The sequence below is a fragment of the Phascolarctos cinereus genome, unplaced genomic scaffold (assembly GCF_003287225.1).
Source record: "Phascolarctos cinereus isolate Bilbo 61053 unplaced genomic scaffold, phaCin_HiC Scaffold_2;HRSCAF=192, whole genome shotgun sequence".
Taxonomy (NCBI): domain Eukaryota; kingdom Metazoa; phylum Chordata; class Mammalia; order Diprotodontia; family Phascolarctidae; genus Phascolarctos; species Phascolarctos cinereus.
In genome coordinates this window covers 268,722,833-268,750,262 of record NW_027555625.1, presented here as the reverse complement: position 1 = coordinate 268,750,262, position 27,430 = coordinate 268,722,833, and the positions used below count along the sequence as shown (strand labels likewise).

General features: G+C 46.2%; 2 protein-coding genes across 7 annotated transcripts in view; both read right to left on the bottom strand.

Annotated features, from left to right (window-relative positions):
- Positions 1-1,671, bottom strand: part of ENG (endoglin) — a 38,219-nt gene extending 36,548 nt beyond the window's left edge. The window contains exon 1 of the mRNA XM_020965473.2: positions 1,210-1,671. Coding sequence (XP_020821132.1) covers positions 1,210-1,267 — 58 coding nt within the window. The 5' untranslated portion in view covers positions 1,268-1,671. The remainder of the gene's footprint in view (positions 1-1,209) is intronic.
- Positions 1,672-11,347: 9,676 nt separating this feature from the next.
- The window catches only part of AK1 (adenylate kinase 1), a 25,625-nt gene continuing 9,542 nt past the window's right edge, over positions 11,348-27,430 (bottom strand). For 4 of the 6 annotated variants that reach the window (XM_020965479.2, XM_020965477.2, XM_020965475.2 and 1 more), the window contains exons 2-7: positions 26,108-26,146; positions 23,645-23,680; positions 22,470-22,633; positions 19,775-19,891; positions 12,485-12,676; positions 11,348-11,622 (exon numbers count right to left, since the gene is read on the bottom strand). In XM_020965479.2, coding sequence (XP_020821138.1) covers positions 11,554-11,622; positions 12,485-12,676; positions 19,775-19,891; positions 22,470-22,633; positions 23,645-23,680; positions 26,108-26,114 — 585 coding nt within the window. In that variant the 5' untranslated portion in view covers positions 26,115-26,146 and the 3' untranslated portion in view covers positions 11,348-11,553. Of the gene's footprint in view, positions 11,623-12,484; positions 12,677-19,774; positions 19,892-22,469; positions 22,634-23,644; positions 23,681-23,808; positions 24,030-26,107; positions 26,147-27,261; positions 27,345-27,430 lie in introns of those variants that run through there. The other 2 variants (XM_020965476.2, XM_020965474.2) reach the window with 2 other exon arrangements.

Below are 27,430 nucleotides of genomic sequence, written 5' to 3'. Positions count from 1 at the left end.
CTATGGTACGTCTTGAGACATAGCACCTCATTTTATAGATATGGAAACTGAGGCCCAGGGAAATAGAGCTACTTGCCCCGAATCACACTAATTGTGAGTGACAGGATCAGAACCAGCACCCAGGTCTGCTGACTCTCAGTCTTGTGTTCTTTACACTGTGAAGGGGCCAAGCCACCTTCAGCCTCAACCCATAGCTCCCTCCTGAAGGAGCTCTAGGCCCTTCCCTATAGTCCTCACCCCAGCCTGCCCTGGTCAGTCTTCCCAGATTGTGCATGAGGCGAAGTATGGGGTTGGAGTTTTCCATATGAATAGAGCCTCAATCATCCCTAGCTCGGGAGCTAGAGGCACTAACTATGGAGTGTATGGATGGAAGGGCATCCCTCCTCTCAGAGGCAAAGGCCTACTGTCCCCAGACTCTGGTCTCCCTCTCCTCAGGAGTGGAACTGCAGGATCTAGGTCCTAGGAACTGATATCAGCCCAAATACACCTCTCCCTGTAAGCCATTACTATCTTTACCTGGTGAAGGGGAGAGCAGGGAATGAGATGGGGGAAAAGGTTCTGATGAAAGCAAAAAATGGACTCAGTTTCTCCCTACCAAGCCCCTAAAGACAGGAAGAGCCCAGGAGCATCTGGTCTGAAGAGTCACTGGGAAACTATTTACAGAATCATGCATGGATCTCTAGATCTGGAAAGATCCATAGAAATTATGGAGTCCAAATCCCTCATTTTATGAAGTAAACTGAATCCCAGGTAGATGAAGTCACTTGCCCAAGTCTATCAGTAGAACTAGGATGAAAACCCAAGTTTCCTGACTCAGGGAGCACTTTCTACTAGACTGTTACTGGAGCTCACCTTATCTCAGAAGCAGAATGAGTCTGGTGGGTGTATTCCCAGATGGGTGGGTCGGGTGGGGAGAGGTAGACCAGGGTTCAGAGATGGTGGGCTCTACTCGTCATTGTCTGGCTGTGTTCTGAGAGGCCAACAAGAGGCTAGATACTAGAAGGGAGGTGAAGATGGAGGCTGGCCTGAACCCGGACAAGGAGATCCTGCCAAACTGACTCTAGCCCAAGAGAGAGGGAAAGAGGGGCCCTCAAAACCACCAGTTAATGAAGGCAAAAGAACTCCCTAATGGCAGAGAAAGACCTTTCACTGGAGAAGGTGAGTGAGAGAAGGTCCTGGGGCAAGTCGTGGGGACTGTGAGCCACCTACTTGCCAGGCTGACGACAGAAGCAGCCAGGAACATCGCGATGTAGAAGGCTCCCTCCATGCCGTTCCTCTGTCTGTCTGTCCTCGGGACCTTATCCAGTGTCCAGAGGTAAGGTGGCCGGGGGCCTCGCTGGATGGCGTGGGTTGTCCTTGTGACCAAAGGGGCAGAGGCAAGGGGTCCGGCAGCTTCCCTGCTCCAGCCTTCTCAAGGGTGGGGGGAGTGTGGGGGGGGAAAAGATGGAGGAAGAGGCAGGAAGGATGGGATGATGTGGAGGGGCCAGGGGAGGGTGAACCCAGCGGGGTTGTGAGGAGAGAGGTTGTTAGAGAGAGAAAGAGAGAGAGAGAGAGCTCTGTCCTCAAGCCTGGCTGGGGTAGCTGACCAGAGGCTGGGCACTCTCTGGAGCGAGCTGCTCCCGAGCAGCCCAGCCCGGGGAGTGACCTGGGGAGGCAGGAAATGAGTTTCCTTAGAGGAGGGGCTTTGGGGCGGCTACCAGCCAAAGGGAGAGAGGAAGTGCTGTTTAGAGTCTGGGCTTGGGACTGGGGGGCTGTCAGGGACTGACAGAACTCCTTTATTCCCCTCCCCCACTCCTATCCCACCTCCCCTCTTCAGCTCTCTCCAGCCTCCAGTGTTGGGGACTGGAACATCTGGCAGGAAACATCTGGTTCTGTCAATCAGCCCCTGAGAAGCGTCAGTCCCCAAGAGGGGAAATCCCTGGGTGTCCCACTTTCTGGTCAGTTGGACTCATAGCCTTACTGGGGTCAGTGGGGGTAAGAGCTGGTGGCCGGCGGATCAGAAGGAGTCAGTAGCCTTTGAGGAAGGATCTGATGCCTTTCTTCTCGGGATCTCAAAGCACTCTTTAGAGAGTGATCATTGGTTGTCCATTCATTTATTCAACAGTGTATTAAATTTACCATATACCTAATCTGATACTCTGTGGTCAGTGCAAAGTAGCTTCTGCCCTCTTGGAGTTTAATACCTCGTTAGGGAGACAAGTCAAACAAATACTTGGTATGGTTAGAAAGTAGACCCAGAGGTTATCTGATGATTAAGGGCCAGAATGAGTGTCCAAAGCCCTTGGACATTAAAAGTTCAAAAGAAGAGGACATTGATTTAGGCTGAGGTGGTCAGGGAAGGCTTCATGAAAGGGGGCGGGGAACCAAGGCCCAGAGAGGGAAGGAGAATACCAGAGATGGTAGTAGCTCACCCTAGAAACCTGTTGTTCTGACCACCCAGAGCTACACTTGTGAGAACAGAGAACTGGGAGTGAAACTAGCTCCTGTACTCTTCTTTATCAACAACTGACCTATCTGTGGCACATTTTATTCCTGGGCTCGCTGCCCCAGCCCCCGGGACTCTCTGCTCAGCGAATGCAAACTCATTTTGGTGACCAGCCTTAGTCAGATAGAGAGAAAAAAATCACTTAATGTAATTCATAATATATATCCAATGTATATATTTGCTATTTTAAAAAATTATCCAATTGCTTTTGGATTTTCCAGACTGTCTCTCCTTCATTAGCACAGATAACCGATTTGAGAGTACTTGTGTCTGCTATCCTCTGTTCGGTCTCCCCAGTCCCAGGAGACCAAGACTTTACCCCTGGACAGCTCCCTTCACCCATGCCTGACAAGGCCACCGCCCCCCTCCCCACCCCTGGACAGCTCCTTTCCCTCAATACCTAGCCTATCCAGTCAGCTGCCTCCTGATGTCTCATCTTGGACAGTGGCTAATGAGATCAAAGGCCGTGACCATGGTTTATCTCAAAGGTCTCTCGCCAGCGAGAAGACTGCCCACCAGAAGTTGGGGGGGGGGGGAGAAGGGAGGAAGGGAGGGGCCAGAGTCTGAAGACTGCTGAGTCTCCTCAGGGACAGAGGGCAGCTCCCTTCAGGAACCCAAACACACATTCCAGGGCCTTGGCCCGCCCCCAGGCAAGGAGCCGAGGAAGGCCCTTGCTGATGCCCCTATGGTCCCTATATCCCACCCTCGGAAATGCCGGGAATCTGGGCACTGAGCAAGATCTGCCAGGAAGAGGATCCCTAGGGGAGGAAAGAGCTGAGGGGAGGGTGTGGGGGGGATCCATCCAAGACAATGGGGTTTAGATTCCAGCTGCTTCCCCCTTAGCCTTTCAGTGAAGCCCCCAGCTAGGGTGGAGGAGGGGAGCGGGCACCCTGCTGTCCTGTGCCTTTTCCTGAAACTACAGGGGAGAGGGCATGGTGGAGTTCTGGCTGTGTAGAGACGGGGTCAAGGTGTGGGTGTTAGGAGTGTCAGAGATAGGGAGAGAGAGCTCAAAAAGCAGAAAACTCGCTTGCTGCTTGCTGATTGAATTGAATCGAATTGAATTGATAACTGCCTCCTCTTCTGGGGCAAGTGATAGTGGACAGCCCACGGGAGTTTTCTAAAATCCCCTTCATACATTTTCCTACGGTGCCCACTCTCTACACGGTCCTCTCCCCAGAACAGGGGAACAGGACAGGGAAAGAGGCTTCACAGCCCACCCACCCCAACCCTGTTAGTCCACCAAATATCAGCTTCTCTTTGTCCCTTTATCCCAGTTCCTCTCACCAACTATCAGATAGTAGAATGAGAGGATTTAGAGGTGGCTCATGTGAGATCCCTAAGAATACTGTGAAAAGAACATTGAATTTGGAGTCAGGGGACCTGAGTTCAAATCCCACTTCTGTCATTTCCTAATAGCCCATGTGATCCCGGCCATTGCTTAATCTTTCTGGCTTTTGCTTCCTCATTTGTAGAACAAAGAGGTTGAATTATTTGAGCACTAAGGCCTTTTCCAGCATCAAATCTAGGAACCTGAGACTTAGGCTAATTCTTCCATTTCAAGGATGAGGAGATAAGTGACCCAACTGAGAAAGTCAGGGAAATGAGGACTAATCTTGGAGCCAGAGGACCTGGCTCTGAGCTCAGTAGCTGCACAAAACTAACTCAGTTTCTCAAGTGTGTAAATGGGAAGCCAGACATCATAGACGAGAATGAGAATAGAAAGACAGTACTAGCCAAGGGCGCCACTCTGACCACTTCCAATGGGGAAGTGGAACTTCCCATCAAAGACAGCAGGCACCCGACACAGGCTGGCGTGGGTGTGGGTCTGGGAGGAAATCCACCAAGTGCGTAATACTGGCCCACAGAACAACAACCTTCATTTACCTGCCCATAACTCCCCGTGCACAAAGGGAGGTGAAGAGGAAGGAGCCCCAAGCTCAAGCTCTGACTCCTGGCTGGCATGTTGTGTGAACAAAGACAAGCGACATCACTCCTCTGGCCTTTATGGTCCTTGTCTGCAAAATGGGATTAATGATACTTGTCCTACCTGCCTTGTAGGGCATGGGGGAGGACAAATGAAGTCATGGGTGTGAACTTGGGTGGTAAATGGTCAGCTGCTGTTATTTCTAAAATGTAGGGACCATCTAGCTCAACCTTCTTATTGTACAGATGAGGAAACTGAGGCCTAGATAGGGGATCATAGGAGAACTTGCATTCTCCTGAATGAATTTGTGAATTCATTCTCATGACTCCCCACCTCTGCCCAAAAGAACTAAGAGGGATCTTAGAGACCATCTAGTCTAACTGGCTCATAAAATACTACTACTAACTATTACCATCACCACCACCACCACCACCGATGATGATGATGATGATGATGATGATGATGATGATGATGATGATGATAACTAGCAAGGGACTTTTTTTTTTGATGCGGCAATCGAGGTTAAGTGACTTGGCCAGGGTCACACAGCTAGTAAGTGTTACGTGTCTGAGACTGGATTTGAACTCAGGTCCTCCTGACTCCAAGGCCAGAGCTCTATGCACTGTACCACCTAGCTGCCCCTTAGCATGGGACTTTTAAGGTTTGCAAAGCACTTTACAAATATCATCTCATTTTCTCCTCACCATATCCTGGAAGATAGGTTTTATTACAGATGGGGAAACTAAGGACCAGAGAGATTAAACGATTTGTCCAAGGTCAAAGGATCCTCAACTACCTTTATTTATTTATTTAACCCTCAACCACCTAACTCCAAATCTAGTGCTCCTCCTATAGTAAGTACCACCTTCAGAAAGGAAAGGAGGCAGTGTGGGATAGGGGGCAGCACACTGGACTTGTAACTGGGAAGACTAGGACCTAATCCTACCTCAGGCACTGAAAAGCCATGTGATTATGCTTTACTTGCTCAGCCTTTTCAGAGCCTCAGTTTCCTCATCTGTAAAATAATATAGTAGAGGATCACAAGAGTCTCAGTGCAGTTTTAAGCTTTTAATGGCCTTAAGACTTTCAGGACACCTTGTTCTTGAACCACCTGCCTCGAATTTAGTGAAGTTCTAAGCTTTAGCTTTAATAGCTTAAAATGGCACTCAGACTTCTGGGGACACCCTGTATTATGAGGAAAGCAACTCTGCAAAACTTTAAGCACTATGTAAATGTGAAGTTATCTGTATTATCACTCAAGATCACACGTCCAGTCCAAATGAGGTGGTATCCAGGACCCCCCGGGTCTTAGAAAGCCTAAGTTTATCAGATGACCCAGGACCTCTAAGAGAACACACTAATTAAGCTTCTCCTGGAGCAGACAGCTCTGTTTCCTCAGAAGAGCCCCAGAGATTTCTCCACAGACTGGTCAGTGAATCTGGCTCTTTCCGACTTCCTTGCTGACCAGGAATCTTGGGGGAGGGAGGAGGGGGGAGGTGGATCAAGGAGAGAACATCCTCTCAGGCTAAGACCCCAGGGGGAGGGACTTCAAGAGTGGCTGTCCCCTTGGCTGCTAGCCACCCCAGGAATGTAGGCGCTTCCCCTGGGGACCACTGAGGCCAGCCTCCTGTCTCCAGTCTCGGCCCAGAGCCAGGGGCCATGAAAAGGTGTCTGATCCCAACCCCACATTCTTCCCTGTGAATGAACAAGGCAGGATGGAGGGTGAGGCCCTTACCATGAAATTCCACTGTCGTTGTTTGAAGGGATCCTTTGCTTCTGGTTCCTAGGATCTTGGCCTCTGTTCCACAAATTCTTAGCTCTGGTGGGCTATGCATAGGACAGCCTCCAAGTAGAAGGTCTGCTGTCCACCTCTTCCACTAGATAACTTTCCACTGTCACTCCCAGGACTGGCCTGACTCAAAGGTGCCCCAAATGCCCCCTAAATCCTCCTTTACCTGGTGATACTCCAAATGTCCACTTCTTAGGACTTCTGTTACAGATTCTCAGTGTGACCTTGGGTAAGTCCCTCCTCTTCTCTAGTCCTCAGTTTCCTCATCTTTAAAATGAAGGGGGGGTTGGACATAGGTAGTCTCTAAGATGTGTTTCCACTCTGGCACTGTATGATGTGGGTCCTTGTTCCAAGGATAAACTTAAGTGAACTCATAGAAGTGTAGGGGAATTAAGCTCCATCATCTCCACAGCCCATGAAGGGGCAAGTCAGGGCCTCTGTCTGGGGCCGGCGCCTTCAGCCTGGCTCTGCCGCCCCCTGCACCCTGTCGGACTAAACACCCCAGCACTGTTTGTGTTCCCTATTGTCCTCCCGGGGCCTTATCTGATCTGGAGGGGCCAAGTCCTGGGGGGCTGGTCTATCCTGGCTCCGGACTGGCCGCCCTTCACAGCCTCCCTTTCTGACCAGAAGGAAGGGGCAGGGGTGCCAGGCAGGCAGCCCCTTGGGAGCAGCCAGAGTCTGGAGTTAGGCATTGACATGTCTGGGTCTTTCACCACCCTGGGCAGGTCATCTGGTCTCCTTTCTAATTCTCTACCAGTGGAGAGACTCCTTTCTGAAACTGTACAATACCTGCCCCAGCCAAGATCCCAAGTGTCAATGACCTTTCCCCTCAGTCTTGGTGGTCCAAGAGTACAGGTGCAGGGGCTGCTGGGCTGTGTGAGGTGAAATTGGAATGAGACCCAGACTTCCTAGTGGCTAGGAAAAGACATAAGTCATAGAGTGGAAAAGGCATTCAACCGGGAATCGAGAGACCTGCCCACTGCTACTGATTAATTACAGGACTGAGCAAGTCCCTTCTCCCACCTAGACTCAGTTTCCTGATTTGTAAAATGAATGGGGTTTGATAAGACATTCTCCAAGGCCCTTCCAGCTGTAGCCTCCGGTGGAGCCCAGGCTCTCCAGCCTCCCCCCACTGACAAGCACAAGGGCCCCTCCTCCTGTTCTCTCTTCTTCAGTGCTCCCCCCCCCAAACTTCCCTCTGGTTCTAACACCCCCAATCCCCATCATGGAACAGCCAGTCTTTCCTGTTTACTCCCTGGCCTCCTGCTACAAGGGGAGGAGGGGTGAGGAGGGAGGCGACACAGACCCTTCACTGATCCAGGCTTCCTTCCTCTCCCACTCCTGCTTCATCTGGAAGACAATCCCTTCCTCTGGGGCCTCTTACGCCCTGGGGTTGAGGCACACGTGCCAGTGTCGCCGGTCAAGGGGGTGATGAGGGCAGCCGGGGCCAGCATCCACATGTTGGACCAGTGGTGGCCAATCACATTCCCTTTTTGATAGACTATCCCCAGGGACAGACCTCAGGACACTAAGCCAGCTAAATTAGTCCCTGGGCAGCTTGGGAAGGAGCTGTTAATATTGATTCCATTATATGATCTATGTCTGAGCAGAAAGAACTTCAGTCTAGGAGTCTGGAAGTCTGAATTCTCTTACTGACTCGGCCACCAGCTACGTGCGTGACCTCGGACAAGTGACCTCAATTCCCTTCTCCACACAATGAAGTGGGATTAGACTAGAGGCCTTGTCTAGCTTTAAATCCCAAGGTCCTCTAGGGTAGAAGAGTAGAGCTTCTCCACAAACAAATTCATCAGACATTTATTGAGCCAAGCCCTGTGCTCAGTGCTGGGTTTACAAGGATGAGAAAACAAGACTACACTTCCCCTCAGGGAGCTTACAATCAAATACATAGGCTATGACACATAATACAAATGAGTAGGACACAAAGTAGTCTGCGCTAGGGGTAAAGGAGAGATTCAAGTATAGTAGTATTCTGGGGGGGAGGGAGAGAGAGAGATCACTTTCAGAGGGGAGAAAATCAAGGAGGGCTGCATAGAGTAGGTGGCACCTAAGATGGGTCAGTGAGCAGAGTGACATGATTAGACTTGCAAATTAGGAAGTAAGGAAACAAGCATTAATTTTATTAAGCACCTACTGGGCCAGGCACTGTGCTAAGCACTTCGCAAGTATTTTCTCACCTGATCCCTCAAGACAATGCTGAGAGGTTAAGTGCTGTTATGATCCCCATATTTTAGAGTTGAGGAAGCTAAGGCAGACAGAAGTGAAGTGACTTGCCCAGGGTCACACAGCTAGAAGTATCTGAGGTCTGATTCCCACTCGGGTCTTCCTGACCTTAACTATGGAGCTCTAAGCCACTGGGGAGCCACTTAGCTGCCATTAGGAAATTTAAGTGAGCCACAGTGTGAAGGATGGCAGAGAGGGGAAAAACAGGAGGTAGGGAAACCAATTAGGGAGCCAGAGTCGATAAAGATCTAAATTAGTCTGATGGCAGTGAGAATGAAGGCACAGAAAAGATATGTGCCGCTGTGCTCATAGAATGATAATCAACAGAACCTGAGAACTGAGAGGGAGGGAGGAGCCTGGTATTTCCAGACTGAGCGACAGGGTCATCCATCATACATTTACAGCGAGGAAGGAACAGACCCTCTAACTCAGCCTCGTCTTCTGACACATGGAGGAGGACAAGAGTCAAGTCAACAAACATTACGCAACTGTAAAGTGATCAGGCCCTGTGGGCAGCTGGAGCTCTGGGCCTGCAGTCAAGAAGGCTTGAGTTCAAGGCCAACCTTAGATCCTTGCTCGCTGTGCCACCTTGGGCAAGTCACTTAACCTGGTTGCCTCAATTTTCACAACTGCAAAATGGGGATCATAATAACACCTACCTCCCAAGGTTGTTGTGAGGATCAAATGAGATGATAATTGCAAAGTACCTAGCACAGTGCCTGGCACCGAGTAATCGCTATATAATTGTTTGCTACTGATATTATTGCTTAGGGTCACACAGTTAATATATAGCTGAGGTAAGATTTGAACCCAGATCTTCCTGGCTCTAAGTCCAGCAGTATAGACACTCTGACATGCTGCCTTTAGGATGTTGATACCATTGAGAAAAATAAGGAAGTTGGAAAGAGATGCAAATTTGGAGGGGATAAGGATGAGATCGATTCAAGGTATGTTGGGTTTGAGATAAGTAGGCTGCTGTTCTTTGGAGAGTCAGCCAACTTCTCTTCCCCCTCCCTAAATAAGAATATAGAGCCCAGAATTTTAGTGATGATAAAGACCTTCAAAATCATCACGATAAGGCTATCTAGCAGGCCACAAGAGATGGAGCTCACTGAAGAACCTAAAATATACTTAAAAGTCCATCTGGAAGGTGGTGATAATTAAAGCCATAAAAGTGGAGATCACTAAGGAAGAAAAACAGAGAACCAGGCTGAGGAAAGACAGCCACACTTAAGTGTAGATGGGGGAAGAAGCCTATGAAATAGTGAGAAAGTCGTCAGAGGCAAAAGAACCAGCGGAGGAGAGACTGTCAAGAACTGTGAAGTGATGAGGTGTATTCAAAAGCTGCAGAGGTCAAGGAGGATGTAGACTGAGAAGAGGCCATCGGATGGGGCCATTACAAACTCATTGCTGATGCATACAGAATAGCTCCAAAGATTAATAAGGACCATGCAGAGTAGGGTAGAAGCAGGAAACCAATGTGTACTACAAAATGACTGCAATGGAAATGGAGAGCTCAGCAACAGTAAAACAACTGAAAATGAATGCAGCAAAGGTATAATGATCAAACTTGGCCCCAAAGAGGAGATATGAGAAAGCACCAAGGCACCTCCACCCTTGTTTGAAGAGTTAGGGAACACTGCGTATAATCAGACTTTTTTGACTGTTATTAGTGTTGCTAAGCTGTTTCTCTCTCTCTCTCTTCTCTCTCTCTCTCTCTCTCTCTCTCTCTCTCTCTCTCTCTCTCTCTCTCTCTCTCTCTCTCTCTTTCTCCCCCACCCCACCCCATTCTTTGCTATAAGGAATGGCTCTGGGACTGAGGAGAGTAGAGGAACGTATTGGGAAACGTAGGTGATATCAAAAGATATCAATAAAACATTGTTTTAAAGAAAAGAGATCATTGGAGAAAATCACAGGATTTAAAGCTAGGAGAGATAATTAGTCTAGCTCCCTAATTTTATAAAAGTGGAAACTGATGCCTAAGGATGGGAAGGGATTTGTCTATTGGTCACACAGTGGCAGTGCCACGTCCTCAGATTCCATAACCAATGCTCTTTCCACCAGAACAAGACACATTCTATTTCAGGACAGTGATTGGGATAGAAACCACACTGTAAGGGGCTGAGAGTGAATGGATGGTAAGAAAGTAGAAGTATTGAGAGGAGACATATAGTACCATAGCTTGAGGATGTGGTAAGTCCCAGGGAAATTTTTTGTTACTACAACAGAGACCTGAACTACTTACCCCTTGGTCTACCCCCACCCCAAGGCACTATCACACGGCTGAATATACAATAGATGCTTATCCACTTGCCAGAAAAAGCCATCAACCTATCTCCAGGAAGCTAGGCCATGAGTTGAGGGTCTATCTTTCCAGCAACATCCCCATCACCATCACTGCCTCCCAGTTAAGCAGAAGAGTGAAGGTCCCTTCATTTGTCCCTGGGCTTTGTGCCCCAAGTTCTATGAAGTCACAGAATTTCAGAGCTGGCAGGGACTTTCAAAAATCATCCGATCCCATCCCCTAATTTTACAGATGGGGATATCCAAGGTCATACAACTAGACAGTGGTAGAAACAGAACCCATTCCTAAGTCCCTCACTCCACTATAACATGGTGAAAGAATGATAACAGCGGGCACTCAGGGAGAACAATGCTGACAGATGAGAGGAGGTGACCATGGGTCTTCCCTAGTGGGCTGGGAAGCAAAGTAGCCCAATGTGTACCCTTCCATTGACCACTCTGTAGTCCTAGCTATAAGGCTGAGGAGGTTGGGGTATGGAGAGGATTAGGCAGACCGAATTCTTGCCCCTGGCTAAAGGGAAAGAAGAAAGCGCTTGCTGGAGCTGGGGAATGTTGATACGTTGTCAGTGAACTTTCCTTTGAATCAAAGAACCAAAACCAAACGTCCTTGGAGATTCCTTTAGTGAAGTTGTGTCCATGAAAACAGGATAAAGCCACTTCCTCTGTCTGAGCACAGAGCTCAGAACTAGGTCGGGGAGGAGCTAGGAAGGGCAAGCAGGAGGGGCGGCTGCTCCTGTCTTGGGGTGGGAGGGAGTGGGGGAGATGAGCGTCGTTGAAATGGGGGAGATGACCAGGGTTTTCCAAACCCCATTACTTCAGGGCATCCAAATGGGTACAGACTTGTTCAAAGACACTTTCCACTGAGCCTTCAGCATTGATCTGTGGGAAGACAGAGGGGTCGTTAGACTGACCTGGGAAATCCAGGGTGGGGAGAACCAATGACCTCGAAGGACTTCGGCTCTGCTATTTACCTAGGCGAAGGCCTCTGATTCTCTGAACCTGCATTTTCTCAATTTGTAAAATGAGGAGAAGTTGGACCTCTGATCATCTGATCCTATTATAGACATATAATGGGGGCTAACCCATTGGTCCACATCCCTACTCCACCCCACCCATATCTGGGATGTGAGACAAACAAGAGGGATTTAGGTTTGATGTCAGAGAGAACTTCTGTCTACGTGAGGGAAATCTATGGAAGGAAGATGGTGAACCTCTTTCTCTGGAAACAGTATTAGTCAGGGACAGAGTCAGGAGAAGGGACTAAATGATCTTTTTAACTGGAGGCTTTGAAGACTTGGGTAGGGTGGCTCACAACGACAAAACCAAATGTCCTGGAAAGAAGCTTTCAGGGCCTGCAGTCAAGAGGCCCAGACCTAAATCCCGGTTCTGCTACTCATTTAGCTAGGTGACCCTGGGTCAATTACTTAACTTCGAGTTTCAGTTTCCCCAACTGTAAAATGAGGGGGTTAGATTAGATGACCTCTGTAAGGTTAGAGCTGGAGGGGGACCTTAGAGGTCATCTAATCTAACCCCCTCATTTTACAGCATCCAGAGGGACCAAGAACTGGCTTTCCTCCTCCCTCCTTCCCTTCCTAGGGCCCTGGCTTTGCCTTCTTCCACCCATCTGCTCTCGATCTGGGCCTAGTGCCTCCCAGCCCACCTTTGATGTTTCTGAGGCTCCCTGAGACGTAAGCCACGGCTCTGCCCCCCCACTTCCCCACTCCAACCCCCAGCCCCTTACCTTGCGCACAATACCCCGACCCTCATAAAATTTGATGACTGGCTCCGTGGCACTGTAGTACGTGTCCAACCGTTTCTTGATGGTCTCTTCATTATCGTCTACTCGTCCACTGGTCTCCCCTCGTTTCAGCAATCTTTGCACCATGGTTTCTGAGCCAGCATCTATATAGAGCAGCAGTGTAGGGGAGCCAATCTAGGGTGACAAGGAGAAGAAAGGGGATAGAGAATCAGGACAGAAGAGCTCTGGGTTCTGATCCCAGGTGTACCAACTTGTTGGACGATGCTGAATAAATCAATCAAACCTCTCTGAACTTCGAGTCTTTAGCCCCAGAGCCTTTGTCTTGTGACATTTGGTGCCTGTGGCTATAATAGGATCAGATGGTCAGAGGTCCAACCTCCCCTCATTTTACAAATTGAGAAAATGCAGGTTCAAAGAATCAGAGGCCTTCGCCAAGGTAAATAGCAGAGCTGAGGTTCATTATCAGGTTTTCTGATTCCAAATCCTCAGGTTTCATGCCATAATACCATGATGGTTAGGCTCATTATGGGGTAAGATTTGTTTAATTTTTTTTCAGTTATCCAACTTTTTTTATGAGGCAGTTGGTAGCACAGTGGAAAGAGCACTGAGCCCAGAGTCAAGAAAGCCTGAGTTCAAATCTGACCTCAGACATTTACTAGCTATGTGACCACAGACAAGTCACTTAACCTCTGTTTGTCTCAGTTTCCTCAAATGTAAAAACAGCACCTATCCCCCAGGATTGTTGAGAGGATTAAATGAGATAATACTTATAAAAGTGCTAGCACAACGCCTGGCACTATGTAAATGTGTATTCCCTCCCCTCCCCTTATTTTTTCCTCCCTTCCAATGGAAAAAAGGAAAAGAAAACAAAACCCTACGATCAAGGAAGCATAGTCAAGCAAAACAAATTCCCATATTGGCTACGTCCAAAAATGTGCATCTACTTCTACATATGTAGGTAGTACATATGTAGTAGGTACTTCTACCTTCTCTGTCAGGAGGTGGCAGCATTCTTTATTATTGGTCCTCTAGAACCGTAGTTGGTCATTATGAGTCTTCTTCTTCTGTTAATCTGGGCAATTTATATTTTTGTAAATATTCATCCATTTCACTAAGATTGTCAAATTTATTGGCATACAGTTGGGCAAAACAGCTCCTAATTATTGTTGATTTCCCCTTCATTGGTGGTGAATTCAACTTTTTCATTTTTGATGCTGGTAATTTGGTTTTCTTCTTTCTTTTTTTTAAAATCAAATTAACCAAAGGTTTATCTATCTTATTATTTTCATAAAACCAGCTTAGTTTTATTTATTAGTTCAATAGTTTTCTTAATTTCAATTTTATTAATCTCTCCTTTGGTTTTCAGAATTTCTAATTTGGTATTTAATTGGGGATTTCAATTAGTTCCCTTTCTACTTCTTCCCTCCCTTCTATTCACCCCCTTCTTTTTCTTTTCTCTTTCCCCTCCTACTTCCTCTAGGGTAAGTTAGATTTCTATACCTAACTGATTATGTTATTCCCTCTTTGAACTAAATCTGATGAGAGTAAGGTTCAATAATGCTCATCTCCCTCCTTTCTTTCCCTTTACTGTAATAGGTTTTTGTGCCTTTTCATGTGATGTAATTTATCCTTGTCTGCCTCCTCCTAGCTTTTTTAGTTGCATACTCAATTCATTGATCTCTTCTTTCTCCATTTTATTCATGTAAGCATTTAGAGATAGAAAACTTCCCCTGAGGACCCCCTTTGCTGCATTCCATAAGTTTTGGTAAGTTGTCTCATTATTGTCATTCTCTTGGATGAAGTTATTGATTGTTTCTATGATTTGTTGTTTAACCCACTCACTCTTTAGGATTAGATTATTTAGTTTCCAATTAATTTTTGGATTATCTTTCCATGGCCCTTTATTACATGTAATTTTTATTGTATCACTATCTGAAAAGGATGCCTTTAATATTTCTGTCTTTCTGCATTGGCTTGTGAGGTTTTTATGCCCTAATACATGGTCAATTTTTGTGTAGGTGCCATGTACCACCAAGAAAGAGGTATATTCCTTTCTGTCATTCAGTTTTCTCCAGAAGTCAACCATATTTAACTTTCCTAAAATTCTATTCATCTCCTTAACTTCTTCCTTGTTTATTTTGTGGTTAGATTTATCTAGTTCTGAGATGGGGAGGTTGAGGTCCCCCACTGGTATAGTTTTGCTGTCTATTTCTTCCTGTATCTCCCTTAACTTCTCCTTTAAGAATTTGGATGCTATACCACTTGGTGCATATACGTTTAGTAATGATATTACTTCATTATCTATGATACCTTTTACCAGAATGTAGTTTGCTTCCTTATCTCTTTTAATTAGATCTATTTTTGTTTTTGCTTTGTCTGAGACCAGGATTGCTACCCCTGCTTTTTTTTTTTACTTCAGCTGAAGCATAATATATTCTGCTCCAGCCTTTTACCTTTACTCTGTGTGTATCCCTCTGCTTCAAATGTGTTTCTTGTAAACAACATATTGTAGGATTATGGTTCTTTATCTACTCTGCTATCCATTTCTGTTTTATAGGAGAGTTCACCCCATTCACATTCACAGTTATAATTACTATCCGTGTCTTCCTCTCCATCCTTCCCCCCCATTTATGCTTTTTTCTCTCCTTTCTCCCTTTCCCTCCTCATCAGAGTTTTACTTTCAACCACCACCTTCCTCAGTCTGCCCTCCCTTCTATTAGTCCCCTCCCTTTTCTCCCCCTTTACCCTTTCTATGTCTTCTTTTCTTCTATTCACCCCCTCCCTTTTCTTTTCCCTCTCCCCTCCTACTTCCTATATGGTAAGTTAGATTTCTGTACCTAACTGATTATGTTATTCCCTCCTTGAACTAAATCTGATGAGAGTAAGTTTCAAATAATGCTCATCTCCCTCCCTTCCTTCCCTCTACTGTAATAGGTTTTTGTGCCTTTTCATATAATTTATCCTTGTCTACCTCTTTCTTTCCTCTTCTCCCAATACAATCCCTTTTCACCACTTAATTGTATTTTTTTACCATCACATCAAAGACAACTTATAACCACATCCTCTGTCTAAGTGTACCCCCTTTTAAATCTCATAATAACATTACAATTCTCAAGAGTTACAAGTGTCATCTTCCCTTCTAGGGATGTAAACAGTTTGCCCTTATTAATGATAATATATTGTTATTGTTGTTTGCTTTCCTGTTTACCTTTTTATACCTCTCTTGAGTCTTGTATTTGAAAGTCAAATTTTCTGTTGAGCTCTGGTCTTTTCATCAGGAAGATTTGGAAATCCCCTATTTTGTTGAATATCCATCTCCTTCCCTGAAAGATTATGCTCAGTTTCCCTGAGTAATTGATCCTTGGCTGTAATCCAAGCTCCTTTGCCTTATGGAATATTGTATTCCATGCCCTCCAATCCTTTAATATAGAAGCTGCAAGTAATCCTGCAAGTAATGTAGAAGCTGTGTAATTCTGACTGTGATTCCATGATATTTAAATTGCTTCTTTCTGGCTGCTTGCAGTGTTTCTCTTTGACCTGGTAATTTTGGAATTTGGTGTTTTCAATTTGGGATCTCTTTCATTTGGTGATTGGTGGATTCTTTCCATGGCTATTTTACCCTCTGGTTCTAGGACCTCAGGGCAGTTTTCTTTGATGATTTCCTGAAAGATGCTGCCCAGGCTCTTTTTTTCCATCATGGTTTTCAGTTAGACCAATAATTTAAAAATTGTCTCTCCTGGATGTGTTTTCCAGGTTAGTTGTTTTACCAATGAGGTATTTTACGTTTTCTTGTATTTTTTTTCACTCTTTTGTTTCTGTTTGACTGATTCTCGCTCTCGTAGTCATTAGCTTCCACTTGCTCCATTCTAATTTTTAATGAGTTCTATTAGATTTTGTGCCTCCTTTTCCACTTGGCCAATTCTGCTTTTTAAGGACTTGTTTTCTACAGTTAATTTTTGTCCTTCTTTTTCCAAGTTATTGACTCTCTCTTGTATACCTCTCATTTCTTTTCCCAATTTTTTCTTCTACCACTCCTATTTGACTTTTTAAATACTTCTTGAGCTCCTCCAAGAAGGCTTTCTGGGCTTGAGACCAGTTCATATTCCTCTTTGAGGTTTCAGATGTGGGTATATTCACAATGTTGTCCTCTTCTGAATTTGTGCCTTGATCTTCCCTTTCCCCAAATTGAGAATATATGATTATTTTCCGTTTCTGCTTTTTGTTCATGGTGTTTGCCTATTTCCTGACTAAAAAAAAAAATACTGGAGCGAAAACTTCTTTCCTGCTCACCCAGGCCTTGCACTTGAATGTTTGGCTTCTGCTCGCCCAGGCCTTGCACTTGAATGTTTGGCTTCTGCTCGCCCAGGCCTTGCACTTGAATGTTTGGCTTCTGCTCGCCCAGGCCTTGCACAGGGATGTTTTGCTACTGGCGGATGTCTGTCAGCCTGGAGCTTTGCCTTCTGGAGTTGTGCTTCCCTGAGGTGTGTGGAGGCACCAGGTGATTTGGCTGCTGGAGAACGCCATTGCCAGTAGTGGTTTTCCAAGCAGGTGTCTACCGGTTCCCCTGTATTAAGGCCCTTGGGGAGGGGGGAGGGGAGTCCTGGTGTTGGCATTTGTCTGCTCCACCAACCTGGGTCTCAGGATCTCCCCGTGGTATGCTGAGGTGGGGCTTGCTGCTGGTTTGCTGGAATGCCTCCAGTCCTGTACCGCTCCCCCTTCCCCAGAACAAGAGGGGTCTTTCCCTTTAATCCCTCAGGCTTCCTGGGCTACAAGACTGTTGTGCCCTGTCTTTTTGCTGGCTCAGGGTTTTTCCTGAGTTGATATTTTCTGGGCTTTCAGAGGTCAATGAGGAAGGGTGAGAGTGACTTATTTCTTATTCCACCATCTTAGCTCCCGGAAGCGGAAGCCATCATGAGTCTTTTGCTTCATTTTTACAATGCTGATGTTATAGTCTAAATTGTCCTCCTCGTTCTGCTCACTTTACTCTGCATCAGTGCTGCAAGTCTTCCCTGGAACCTCTTCTTTCCTCATTTCTTACAGCACTCATATATCATAATCTGTTTAGCCATTGCTCAGTTGACAGACATCCTTTTAGTTTCTAGTTCTTTACTGCTACATAAAGAGCTGCCATAAATATTTTTGTACATATGGGTCCTTTTCACCTTTGTATACCTACTAGGGGTTTCGGCCTGACATTTCCAGGTCAAAGGGCACTGGTTAGTAACTTTTCAGTCATAGTTCTGAATTGCTTTCCAGGAAGGATGTACCAATTCACAGCCCCATCAACACTGCATCAATGTGCTCCTCTTCTATAGAGTGTGATCTTGACATTAGAGTATAAGCTCCTTGAAGGCAAGGACTCTTTTTCATTTTTTATATTGTATCCCTAACAACCAACACAGTGCCTGGAATATCAATGGATCTTTAATAAATGATCATTAATTTGGATTGAATTGAATTGGTCACAACATTGTATGCTTGGCAAACTCTTCAATAGTGTATTCAGGGCCATAGGTTCCAATATCCAGACACCCATATGATGTAAGATTATGTTTGAGTTGCAAGTACGTGACCCTAGGCGAATTATATTATTTGGCTGGTGAAGAAATGATACAATTAAGGATTGGAAAGCTTGCATAGAAACTCAAGGCAAAAACTGTCTACGAGGCTATGTAGAGAGGCGCCGTTGCTCTGGGAGTCCAAGAACTAATAAAGGCATGGGATGCTGGAAGGAGCTGGGCTCTGCCAAAGCCCAGCAGCTTTAGACAACCATGAGCTGTTTGTATGGGATGTGCGGCCCCCATCCTGGAGATGAGGTCACTAAGGCTCTCTCCTGGTTTTCTCCAAGGTGAAAATCTAAGTGACCACAGTACCCTCTTGTGTCTAGCGGAGGGAAAACCACTTGAGACAGAAATGGAGAATGTACAGCTTCCATTCACTTCAACATGCATTTACTAAAAAACCAACTACGTGCAAAAGCACTGTGCTAGGCACAATGGGGGTACAGAAGCAAACTGGAACAAGTTCCTGCCCTCAGGGAGCTTGGGGAATTTGGTTTTGGTCTGTAGCCTGTAATTTCACTGCTGTAGGGAATTCTGGACGTGGAAACTCCAAAGCAGATTAACGTGCATTTAGAGTCTTTAGAAACTTGCCTGGGCTGTGTGACCCTGGGCAAGTCACTTAACCCCTATTGCCCAACCAAAAAAACAAACAAACAAAAAAGAGAAAAGAAAAAAAGAAACTTGCCTGGGGCTACTGAGAGGTATGGGCCCAGGGCTGAAAAACTACCATGTGTTAAAGGTGAGCCTTGAAGCCAGGTTTTCTGGCCTTTGAAGTCAGCTCTCAATCCACTACTCCATACTGCCCTCTCTATAAGGGCACATTCAGATCAACATTTAAATGTTCTATGTATTTCACAAAACACAGGGGAAAAAATCGAAGTGTTAGAGATAGAAGGGACTTTAAACGTCTGATGTTTAAAGCCAAACCCAAGCTGAGTACTTAGCCAGTAGCAATAGTGAGATATTATAGCTAGCATTTATATAAAACTTTAAGGTTTACAAAGCACTTTACAAATATTTTCTCATTTTACCTTTACAATCACCCTGGAGAACAGGCATTATTATCTTTTACTTTTTGTCTTTTTTTTTTTGGAGGCAATCGAGGTTAAGTGACTTATCCAGGGTCACATAGCTAGTAAATGTCTGAGGATGGATTTGAACTCAGGTCCTCCTGACTCCAGGGCCCATGCTCTATCCACTGTGCCACCTAGCTACCCCATCCCCATTTTACAAACAAGGAAACTGAGGCAAACAGGTGCCAAGCAATTTTTTGCTCGACATCACACAGCTAGTATTAAGTCGGAAGTCAGATTCAAACTCAGGTCTTTCTGGGCTATCGGTCAAATGTTCTGTCATCCACTGTGCCACCTAACTGCCTGTTAGTGAAAGGGAGAGAAACTCTTTTTGGAGTTCCCCAAGTTTTTCATCATGCAGACTGGCCCACTGACTCGTGGCCACTTCCAGCTATCACCTAGTGATAATACGAGCCAAGATATGAAAGGAAATGCAATTAGCAACAGAAATGTCCTCCTGGTTGGGGTAGCCCAGCTCCTCCACACAGTCTAACCATGCCAAGGGCAGCAGAGAATCTCATGAGTCCTGCCAACCATGTGGCAAGGGCATCCTTAGCCCCTTGTCACCCTGCCTCTTCCACTGAGCCTCACATGCCAAGCAGCAGCAGGAGGCCAGGCAGCACCCAAGCCCACCTTACCTTCTTTTCAAATTCTTCTCCCTGCTTCACTTCCCGAGGGTAGCCATCTATCAAGAAGCCCTTGGACTTCTCAACCTTGGCAATCATGGCGTCTCTGAGCATATCCAACACGGTGTCCTGGGGGACAGAGGTAGGGAGCAGGGGGAAGGGGAAGGAATTGACAGGGAGAAAAGATACGTGAGTCTTCTTCTTCTTGTTCAGTCGTGTCTCTCTTGTGACCCCATGTGGGGTTTTCTTGGCAAAGATACCGGACTGGTTGGCCATTTCCTTCTCTAGCTCATTTTACAGAGGAGGAAACTGAGGCAGAGTTAAGTGACTGGCCCAGGGTCACACAGCTAGTAAATGTCTGAGGACATATTTGAACTCAGGAAGATGAGTCTTCCTGGCTCTCTAACCACTGAGCCCACCTGCTACCCAGGAGTCTTTTTGGAGCCTCTTAAAGATGCCCTTGATCTCTTCTCACACCTGCTGACTCCATTTCCTGTCCTCTCTTTTCTACTACTCTAAATCCAAAGTATCCATCAGAAGCCCAGCTCAAGCCCTACCAAAGCTCAGGAAAATTACTATGGACCACACCTAGCCCTCCATCATCTGAAATGCAAAGATACTTACTATCTAAACCACATGGCTTAGACATGAATTATATTTTGTCTTATACTGCTGTCTAATTTTGGGCTTCTGACTCCTCCCCAACTAAGTCATAAGCAACTTCTCCTTCTCCCAGCGCAGCGCCAGACGCACAATAAGGGTAGGCTCACGAAAGAGCTGCTGACAGATTAATTTTCAGAAGCAAATAGGAAAGCAAGAATTTTGAGGATCATTGATTTCACCCTGACCCATTTATTTCCTCCTCCTACTTAAGGGTATGGGACAGTAGTAATAATAACTGATAGTAACAATTATTATTTGTTGTCTATCATTAATTGAATGATTAGTAATCCCTAACATGAGAGGCATTGTGGTATAGTAGATGGAAACCAGCCTTGGGAGTATGAAAGACCTCGATTCAAACCCCAGCTCTGACAAATGCTAGCTGTGTGACCCTAGCTACATCCCTTAACTCCCTCAAGCAACTCTCTAGGACAATAAGTTACAGACAAGTTGCTGATCTGCATCAGTGGAAGGTTCTTCCACACTGGGAGTGCCCTACCTAGATGAGATCACAAGTCTAGACAACATACACCCAAACAAGATATCCCTAACATGTCTGTGGCATGTTTACCATTTATATAATGCTTTCCCAACCCAGAACATTCAATAGATTATAGCTTGAGGATACACATTGTCTCACCTTTGTTTTATATACCCAGCACCTAACTAATACAGTGCCTAACACATCAGTAGTTATTTAAGAAATGCTTGCTGAATTGAAATGTATTCAATTTAACAATGCAGGGCCCCCTAGATGAAATCAATGATGGCTGAAAAGAAATTTGCCTAATAATGCATATCAGAAAAGCTAGGATGAAAAATCATAGCTATGATATGCAATCAAGAGGCCAAGAACTCATTTAGCTAGCACATCAGAATAGAGATCTGGCAAAGATGCTATAGATGGACATCGAGTTGGGTCCAGGTTGAAAGGAGCAAGAGAATAGGAGGGATGCCAACTGGGAGGTTGCTATAGTACTTTTAATGATCCCAAGTTGCTTCCCAACCCCAAAACCTAATTTTCTTAAAAAAGTAAGTATTTTCCTTGGGGTGATCAGCCAACTGTGAATCTTTAAAGCACCACAATCACTGAAGTATCAAGGTCCAGTGTAATCCGAACATCAGCGGAAAGATGCAGGATGGGTGTGAATAGGCTGACGCATATTTTCAAGGATGGCTTTTGCACAAGAAGAGTAATAAAGGGTCTTGGTGAGAAAATGTGGGATCAGAAAAGGAGGTGGGCCAGTCATGTATCAAGAGTGAAAGATGACATGGATAGCTTGAACACTGCATTGGTACCCACAAAATGGAAAAAGGCTTAGAGGAAGGCCCCTAGCATGTTTAGGTGAATATGGACAAGAACCTGAGAAAGTGAGAAGGGTTGGCTAGATTGTGATCTGAAATGATGAAAGCCACAGGGACAAACCACAAATTTACTTAAGTATATTTTCACATTATATCTCATTTGACCCTCGTAACAACTGTGCCAAGCACAGAGGGTATATTATCCCCATTTTAGACAGAATGGGGGCAGCTAGGTGGCACAGTGGATAGAAATACGGCCTTGGAGTCAGAAGGACCTAAGTTCACTCAGGCATTTGGTACTTACTAGCTGTGTGACCCTGGACAAGTCATTTAACCCCAATTATTGCCTCAGCAAAAAAAGCAAAAACTAATAAGAATAATAGTAAGTTTTTAAAAATAGAGAGAACGAAACTGAAGTTCAGAGAAATGAGCTGATTACTCTATATCCTGCAGGATAGAGGAATGAGAGAAAAATCAGAACTTTCCTTCTTCCTCTGGAAGCATCTTACTCCCCCCCCAGGGAAAGCACAGATGGGGATATTCATATGCAGTCAATGTTGACTCTTCTTCCCACCCTCCCAACCCCCAAAAAGTTCTAGAACACAGGTACACACTAAACACTCAGCTAGATTCTAGTTTGTTGTAGGTGAACCCGTCCCCAGGCTTCAGTTGATATCTGCCCTGTGGTCCCATTTTGCCAACACCTCTCCTCCCCTCCTCCCCCTCAGTCGCTGATTACCAAGGGTACCAGTTGTCCTTTCTCCATGATTTCTGACAGTTTCTTGCGCCTATCAGAGCCAGAGCTGACTTCTTCCCGGAGGAGATCGCCGGTGGATAAATGTGTATAGCCATATTTCTCAACAATCTTCTCACATTGGGTCCCCTTCCCTGAGCCTGGTCCACCTTAAAGAACCATAGACACCCCTCCCCCAAATGTCATAGCTAGAAGAGATTTTAGAGATGTTATAGCCCAACCCCTTCATTTTACAAGTATAGAAACTGGAGCTCAGAGGAGAAATGAATAGCTTGCCCAGGGTCACACAGAAAGTGGCAAAGTCTGGGCTAGAATAATAATAACACTTCAACTCTGTGCCTTTTCACTAGCTGTCCTCTCCTCCACCTCCTGGCTTTCCTGGCTCCAAGATTCAGTTCAAATCCTAGCTTCTACAAAAGGTCTTTCCTGGTCCCCACTCCAGCTTCCCTCTGAGACTACCTCCCATTTACACTGTACATATCTCGTATGTACGGAGTTGTTTGCATGCTGTCTCACCCATTAGACTGTGAGCTCTTTGAGGGCAGGGACATCATGTTTCCACTTCTGCATCTCCCTAGTGCTTAGTATAACACCTGGCACATAGTGAGCTCCTAATAAATACTTGTTGACCTGTTGACTGACTTACATTTATATAACATTTGACAAATTGCAAAGGGCTTTCCTCACAACAATCCTGTGAAATAGATAATGCAATATGACAATCCCCTTTTTAAAGAGGAGCAAACTGAGACTCTATGAAGTAAAATGACTTGGCCAAAGTCACATATTGCAGCAGAGCCAGGACTGAAACTCAGTTCTCTCTGTCTCAGACACTTACTAGCTGTGTGACCCTGGGCAACTGTTAACCCTGATTGCCTCCAGAAAAAGAAAGGAAGGAAGGAAGGAAGGAAGGAAGGAAGGAAGGAAGGAAGGAAGGAAGGAAGGAAGGAAGGAAGGAAGGAAGGAAGGAAGGAAGGAAGGAAGGAAGAAACTCAGTTCTCTGGACTCCCAACCCAGTGCAAGTCCACGAGGCCCTATCCATCTCCCCACTTCACCCCCAGGCTCCTTGTGCACACATAGCCTTGGGGGGATTGTGAGGGAAGAGCCCAGCTTGGGTACAGACAGCCCCAGCCTCCCAGCCCAACAGTCCTCCAACTCACCCACCACAAAGATGATCCTGGTATTCTTCAGTTTCTCTGTGGATGAGGAAAGGAAAAGAAGTTAGACAGAAGCACAGTGGGAAGAGCGAAGGTCTTGGTGAGAGTGGGGGCAATAGCAAGGTAGTATAGCCAGACCAACAACACAGAAAAGGGGCCAAGGATACCTTTAGCCGTGTTAACTACTTTGGTGCTTTCCTCAGAGAAGCAGCACCCCATGGCCTGATCTTGGTTCCCAGCTCCTCAGCACTTCCCTTAATCTCACGGCCCTTTTCTCTGCCCATCCCTCTTCTCCCCAACCCCCACTAGATTCTTATGCCAGGGCTTGGGCTCGTTCCCCTCCCTGCCTCAGCCCTTCCAGTATTGCCTAGTTTGTGGGAAGGGTGAGGTGGAGGGAGATGTTGAAAGGCCACAACATATGTTCCCATAGAAACAGTTGCTGGGGAATGGAGGGGTGTGGTGAGGACCTCGGCCCTAGGCCCAGTCTAACTCTGTGGTCTCTGTGTTGAGGTGGGCAGGACACAAGAATTAAAGCTACAGTCTTCAAGAAACAGAGGATCTAATGCCAACTGAGGTCCCTTCTCAGGCCATAGTGCCAAGGACTTCCACCCAGCAGGTCAACTCTAAGTGTATATAATCAAGCAGTACTGCAGTCAGTGGCATAGTATCCAATAGCCCAGGTGTCAGGGGATGAGCTGACCACTAAGGGGCACTTCCTAATTTTAACATTCTAGAATTCTAAGCCGGGGTGGGGGGCTGGGCATGCCATCAGGAGAAATGCTTTTCTGACATTTGGAGTCCTATCCTTTCCTGGGTGGCAAGAGGAATCGCACCACCTTTCTGGGACTCCAGATCCTACCCAGGGATGCCAGAAGGATAGGTCATGAGGACCACAGAGGGGGGCCGCTGAATGTAATCAAGGAAGAAGAAAACTGATTTTCCTTGTAGGCAAACTAATCTCTAGGACTCTGGAGATTCTGTGTGAGCACAACAGAATGATTGCCTCATTCTTTCTGGACACTCAGCTTTTGCAGATACAATGGAAGAACCCAGTAATTCACATCCCTTATATTTGTTTGTACAACATAGGCATGAGGGTCAAGGTGCTTTCATATCCATTATCCTGACATCTTCACAATATTCCCTAAAATTCCTATTCTACATTCGGGGAAACTGAGGTAGTGAAGTATAGTGCAAAGAGTACTAGGTTTACATTCAAAAGATCTGACTTCAGATCCCAGCTCTGCTCCTTGAGATCTGTGTGACCTTAGGCAAGTCATTTGGCCTCAGTTTCTTCATCTGTAAAATAAGGGGATTGGACGAAGTCATCTCTAAGGTGCCTTGTAGCTCTTAGCCCTGTAATTTTATGATCCTCAGGGCCCAGAGAGATTCAGTGATGTGCTCAAACTGTGATCTCAGCATTATTCCTGTGCTCCCCTCATTAGTGGAGATGTACCTGGAGGCAGAGAGGGAGTGAGTCCAGAAGCTAATAGAACAGACTTTTGTAAATGAAGACCATATTCAAGATGGACCAGACACAGCAGCAATGGGAAAAGCTGTGGCTCCTTTAAGAGTCTCTGCTGGTCCTAGGCCCAGAGCCTAGAGTGAGGGAGGTAAGGCCAGGCCAACCCCTCCTTAGCAAAGCACGTGGTCCTGCTAAGGAATGTGGGTAGGGATGCACTCTAGTGAGATGGGAGGAGGCACATCAGACTGTCTTTTCAAGTCTCAGTGTCCCTGTCTCTCTTCTTACCCCCTTTTGCCAGAGAAGGAGCAGAGTCTATAAATACCATGTGGAATAGGTGGGTTCTGGGGGAGTTGAGTTCCCAGGAGACACTGAGAGGTCTCCTAATCACAGTTTCTAAAATTAACTTTGCCCCCGTGGGGCACATGGCAAAGAAGCCACCCTAGCTCCTCTCTCCCCTCCCCACTCCCAGGAGCTGGTTGTTCCAGGAGCCAGGGATCTCAAAGGGGGAAGGAAAGCCCGGAGAAGCGATGTCCAATGGTGGCCCATGATATCCCATCTCTCTTCCAATGTGCCTCTTGTCACCACACAGACACTCATAGAGTGAGAGCTAAAAAGAGCTCTAGTTCACCCTCTTCACTTTACAGCTAGGAAAACTAAGGCCCAGAGAGGTAAGGTGATTTCCCCAAGGTTACACCGCAGGCTAATGACAGAGCCAGAAACAAAACCCACATTTCCCAAGTCCCAAGACACTCTTTCCACTGTATCAGACTGCCTCCCCTTTTCTGGATCTATGGACCCAACTGCCTCATTCCTGGGAATATTTAAATAGAGTGGTTAAGAAGCCACAGAGAGGAAAAAGTTCAGCACTACAGAATGTTAGCTCTACAAAGGACCTTAGAAGCAATCTGGCCCAGCCCCATTATTTTACAGATGAAAAAACTGAGGCCTGGAAAGGTCACACAGCAAGCAGAGGCGTCAGAAAGTCAAGAAATGGCACCTACTTTCCATTCTGCTGAGCTCAGCCTGCTGAACTCTTCAGGCTGTAAGATAAAAGAAAAAGGTGAGAAAGATCCCTTGGACAGACAGGTCCTTCTCTGTTCTCCAACCCACCCACCCTGTAGCCAAAACCAGACTGAGAATCAGACATATTATCTTCCTGAATTCTCCCTAACCCCAACTTTGAGGAAAGATAGATTCCTCCCCCACAAAAAAAGAAATAGAAAGATTAGGCCTGGTACTGAGAGTGCCCATCTGCTCTGCCTCAGGGACACCCTCTGAGAAACTGAGGAGCCTCAGAGATAGACCTGAGAGGCCTCCCCACCATCACTAGCACCTCTTCTCTCAAAGCAAACAGTCCCTCCATTCCCCTGACTCCACATGTGTTGCCATGTGGATGGCCCAGTGGTTAACTCCCCAAGGCCAGGACATAAGACTTAGAAAATGAAGGCTAGCTACCTTTTTTTGAGGTGGACATGAAGGGAGAGGAAGCAGCAGCCTGAGCCCAAAATTTGGGCGTTGCACCCCTGGTATAGACTCATAACTGAGATGAGATGAATGAGACTTTGCCCCTAGGCAGCAGCATCTAAGGAGCTTCCTCTCCTGGGCAATTGTGGTCTCCTGCCACCCAATACAATCCCTTTAGGCCATCCCCACACACCCAGTGTTCTTCTGCCATGATACCTCTCCTTTGGGAGATTCCAGAGCATCCTTCTCTTATATCACTGATGCACTCTCTATATGCCATCATTACTTCAACTCCATTCTCCATAAAATAAAGAATATCTTAATCTGTTATATCTAAACTGAATATCTAAACTGCTTTTCCCCAGATAAAAATATTCCTTATTATAGCTACGACACTATGGCAATGTGCCTAGTGTGCTGAAGGGTGGGCAACTAGTGTTTTCCACCCATGAGAAGACCCCTCCTTATCTCTCCAATTGCCAGCCTCAGTGGCTAGGAGGAAAATTCCCCTCCCCACCCCCATACCAGGAACAGCACTTCAACTCTCTAGACCTCAGTTCCCTCATCTGTAAAAAGAGGGTGTTGGACTAGATGACCTCTAAGGCACCATCTAGCTCGAAATCTAAGCATGGGGGTTTAAAATTCCCAGGCAGTTCTCAGCAACAGTTTAGCCCATTGGGGAGTATCCTACCGTAGCCCTCCTACCCCAAGACAGCTGAATCCTCTGGCAGCCTGAAGCTTCTTCAGCTCAAAATAACTCAGAGTATAGGGCACCTGTGTGGTGGGATGGGCATGTGAGTTAAATGTTCTGGAGGGGCTTAGGTTACACCCAGAGCCCAGCCCTAATAAGGGCAGCAGCC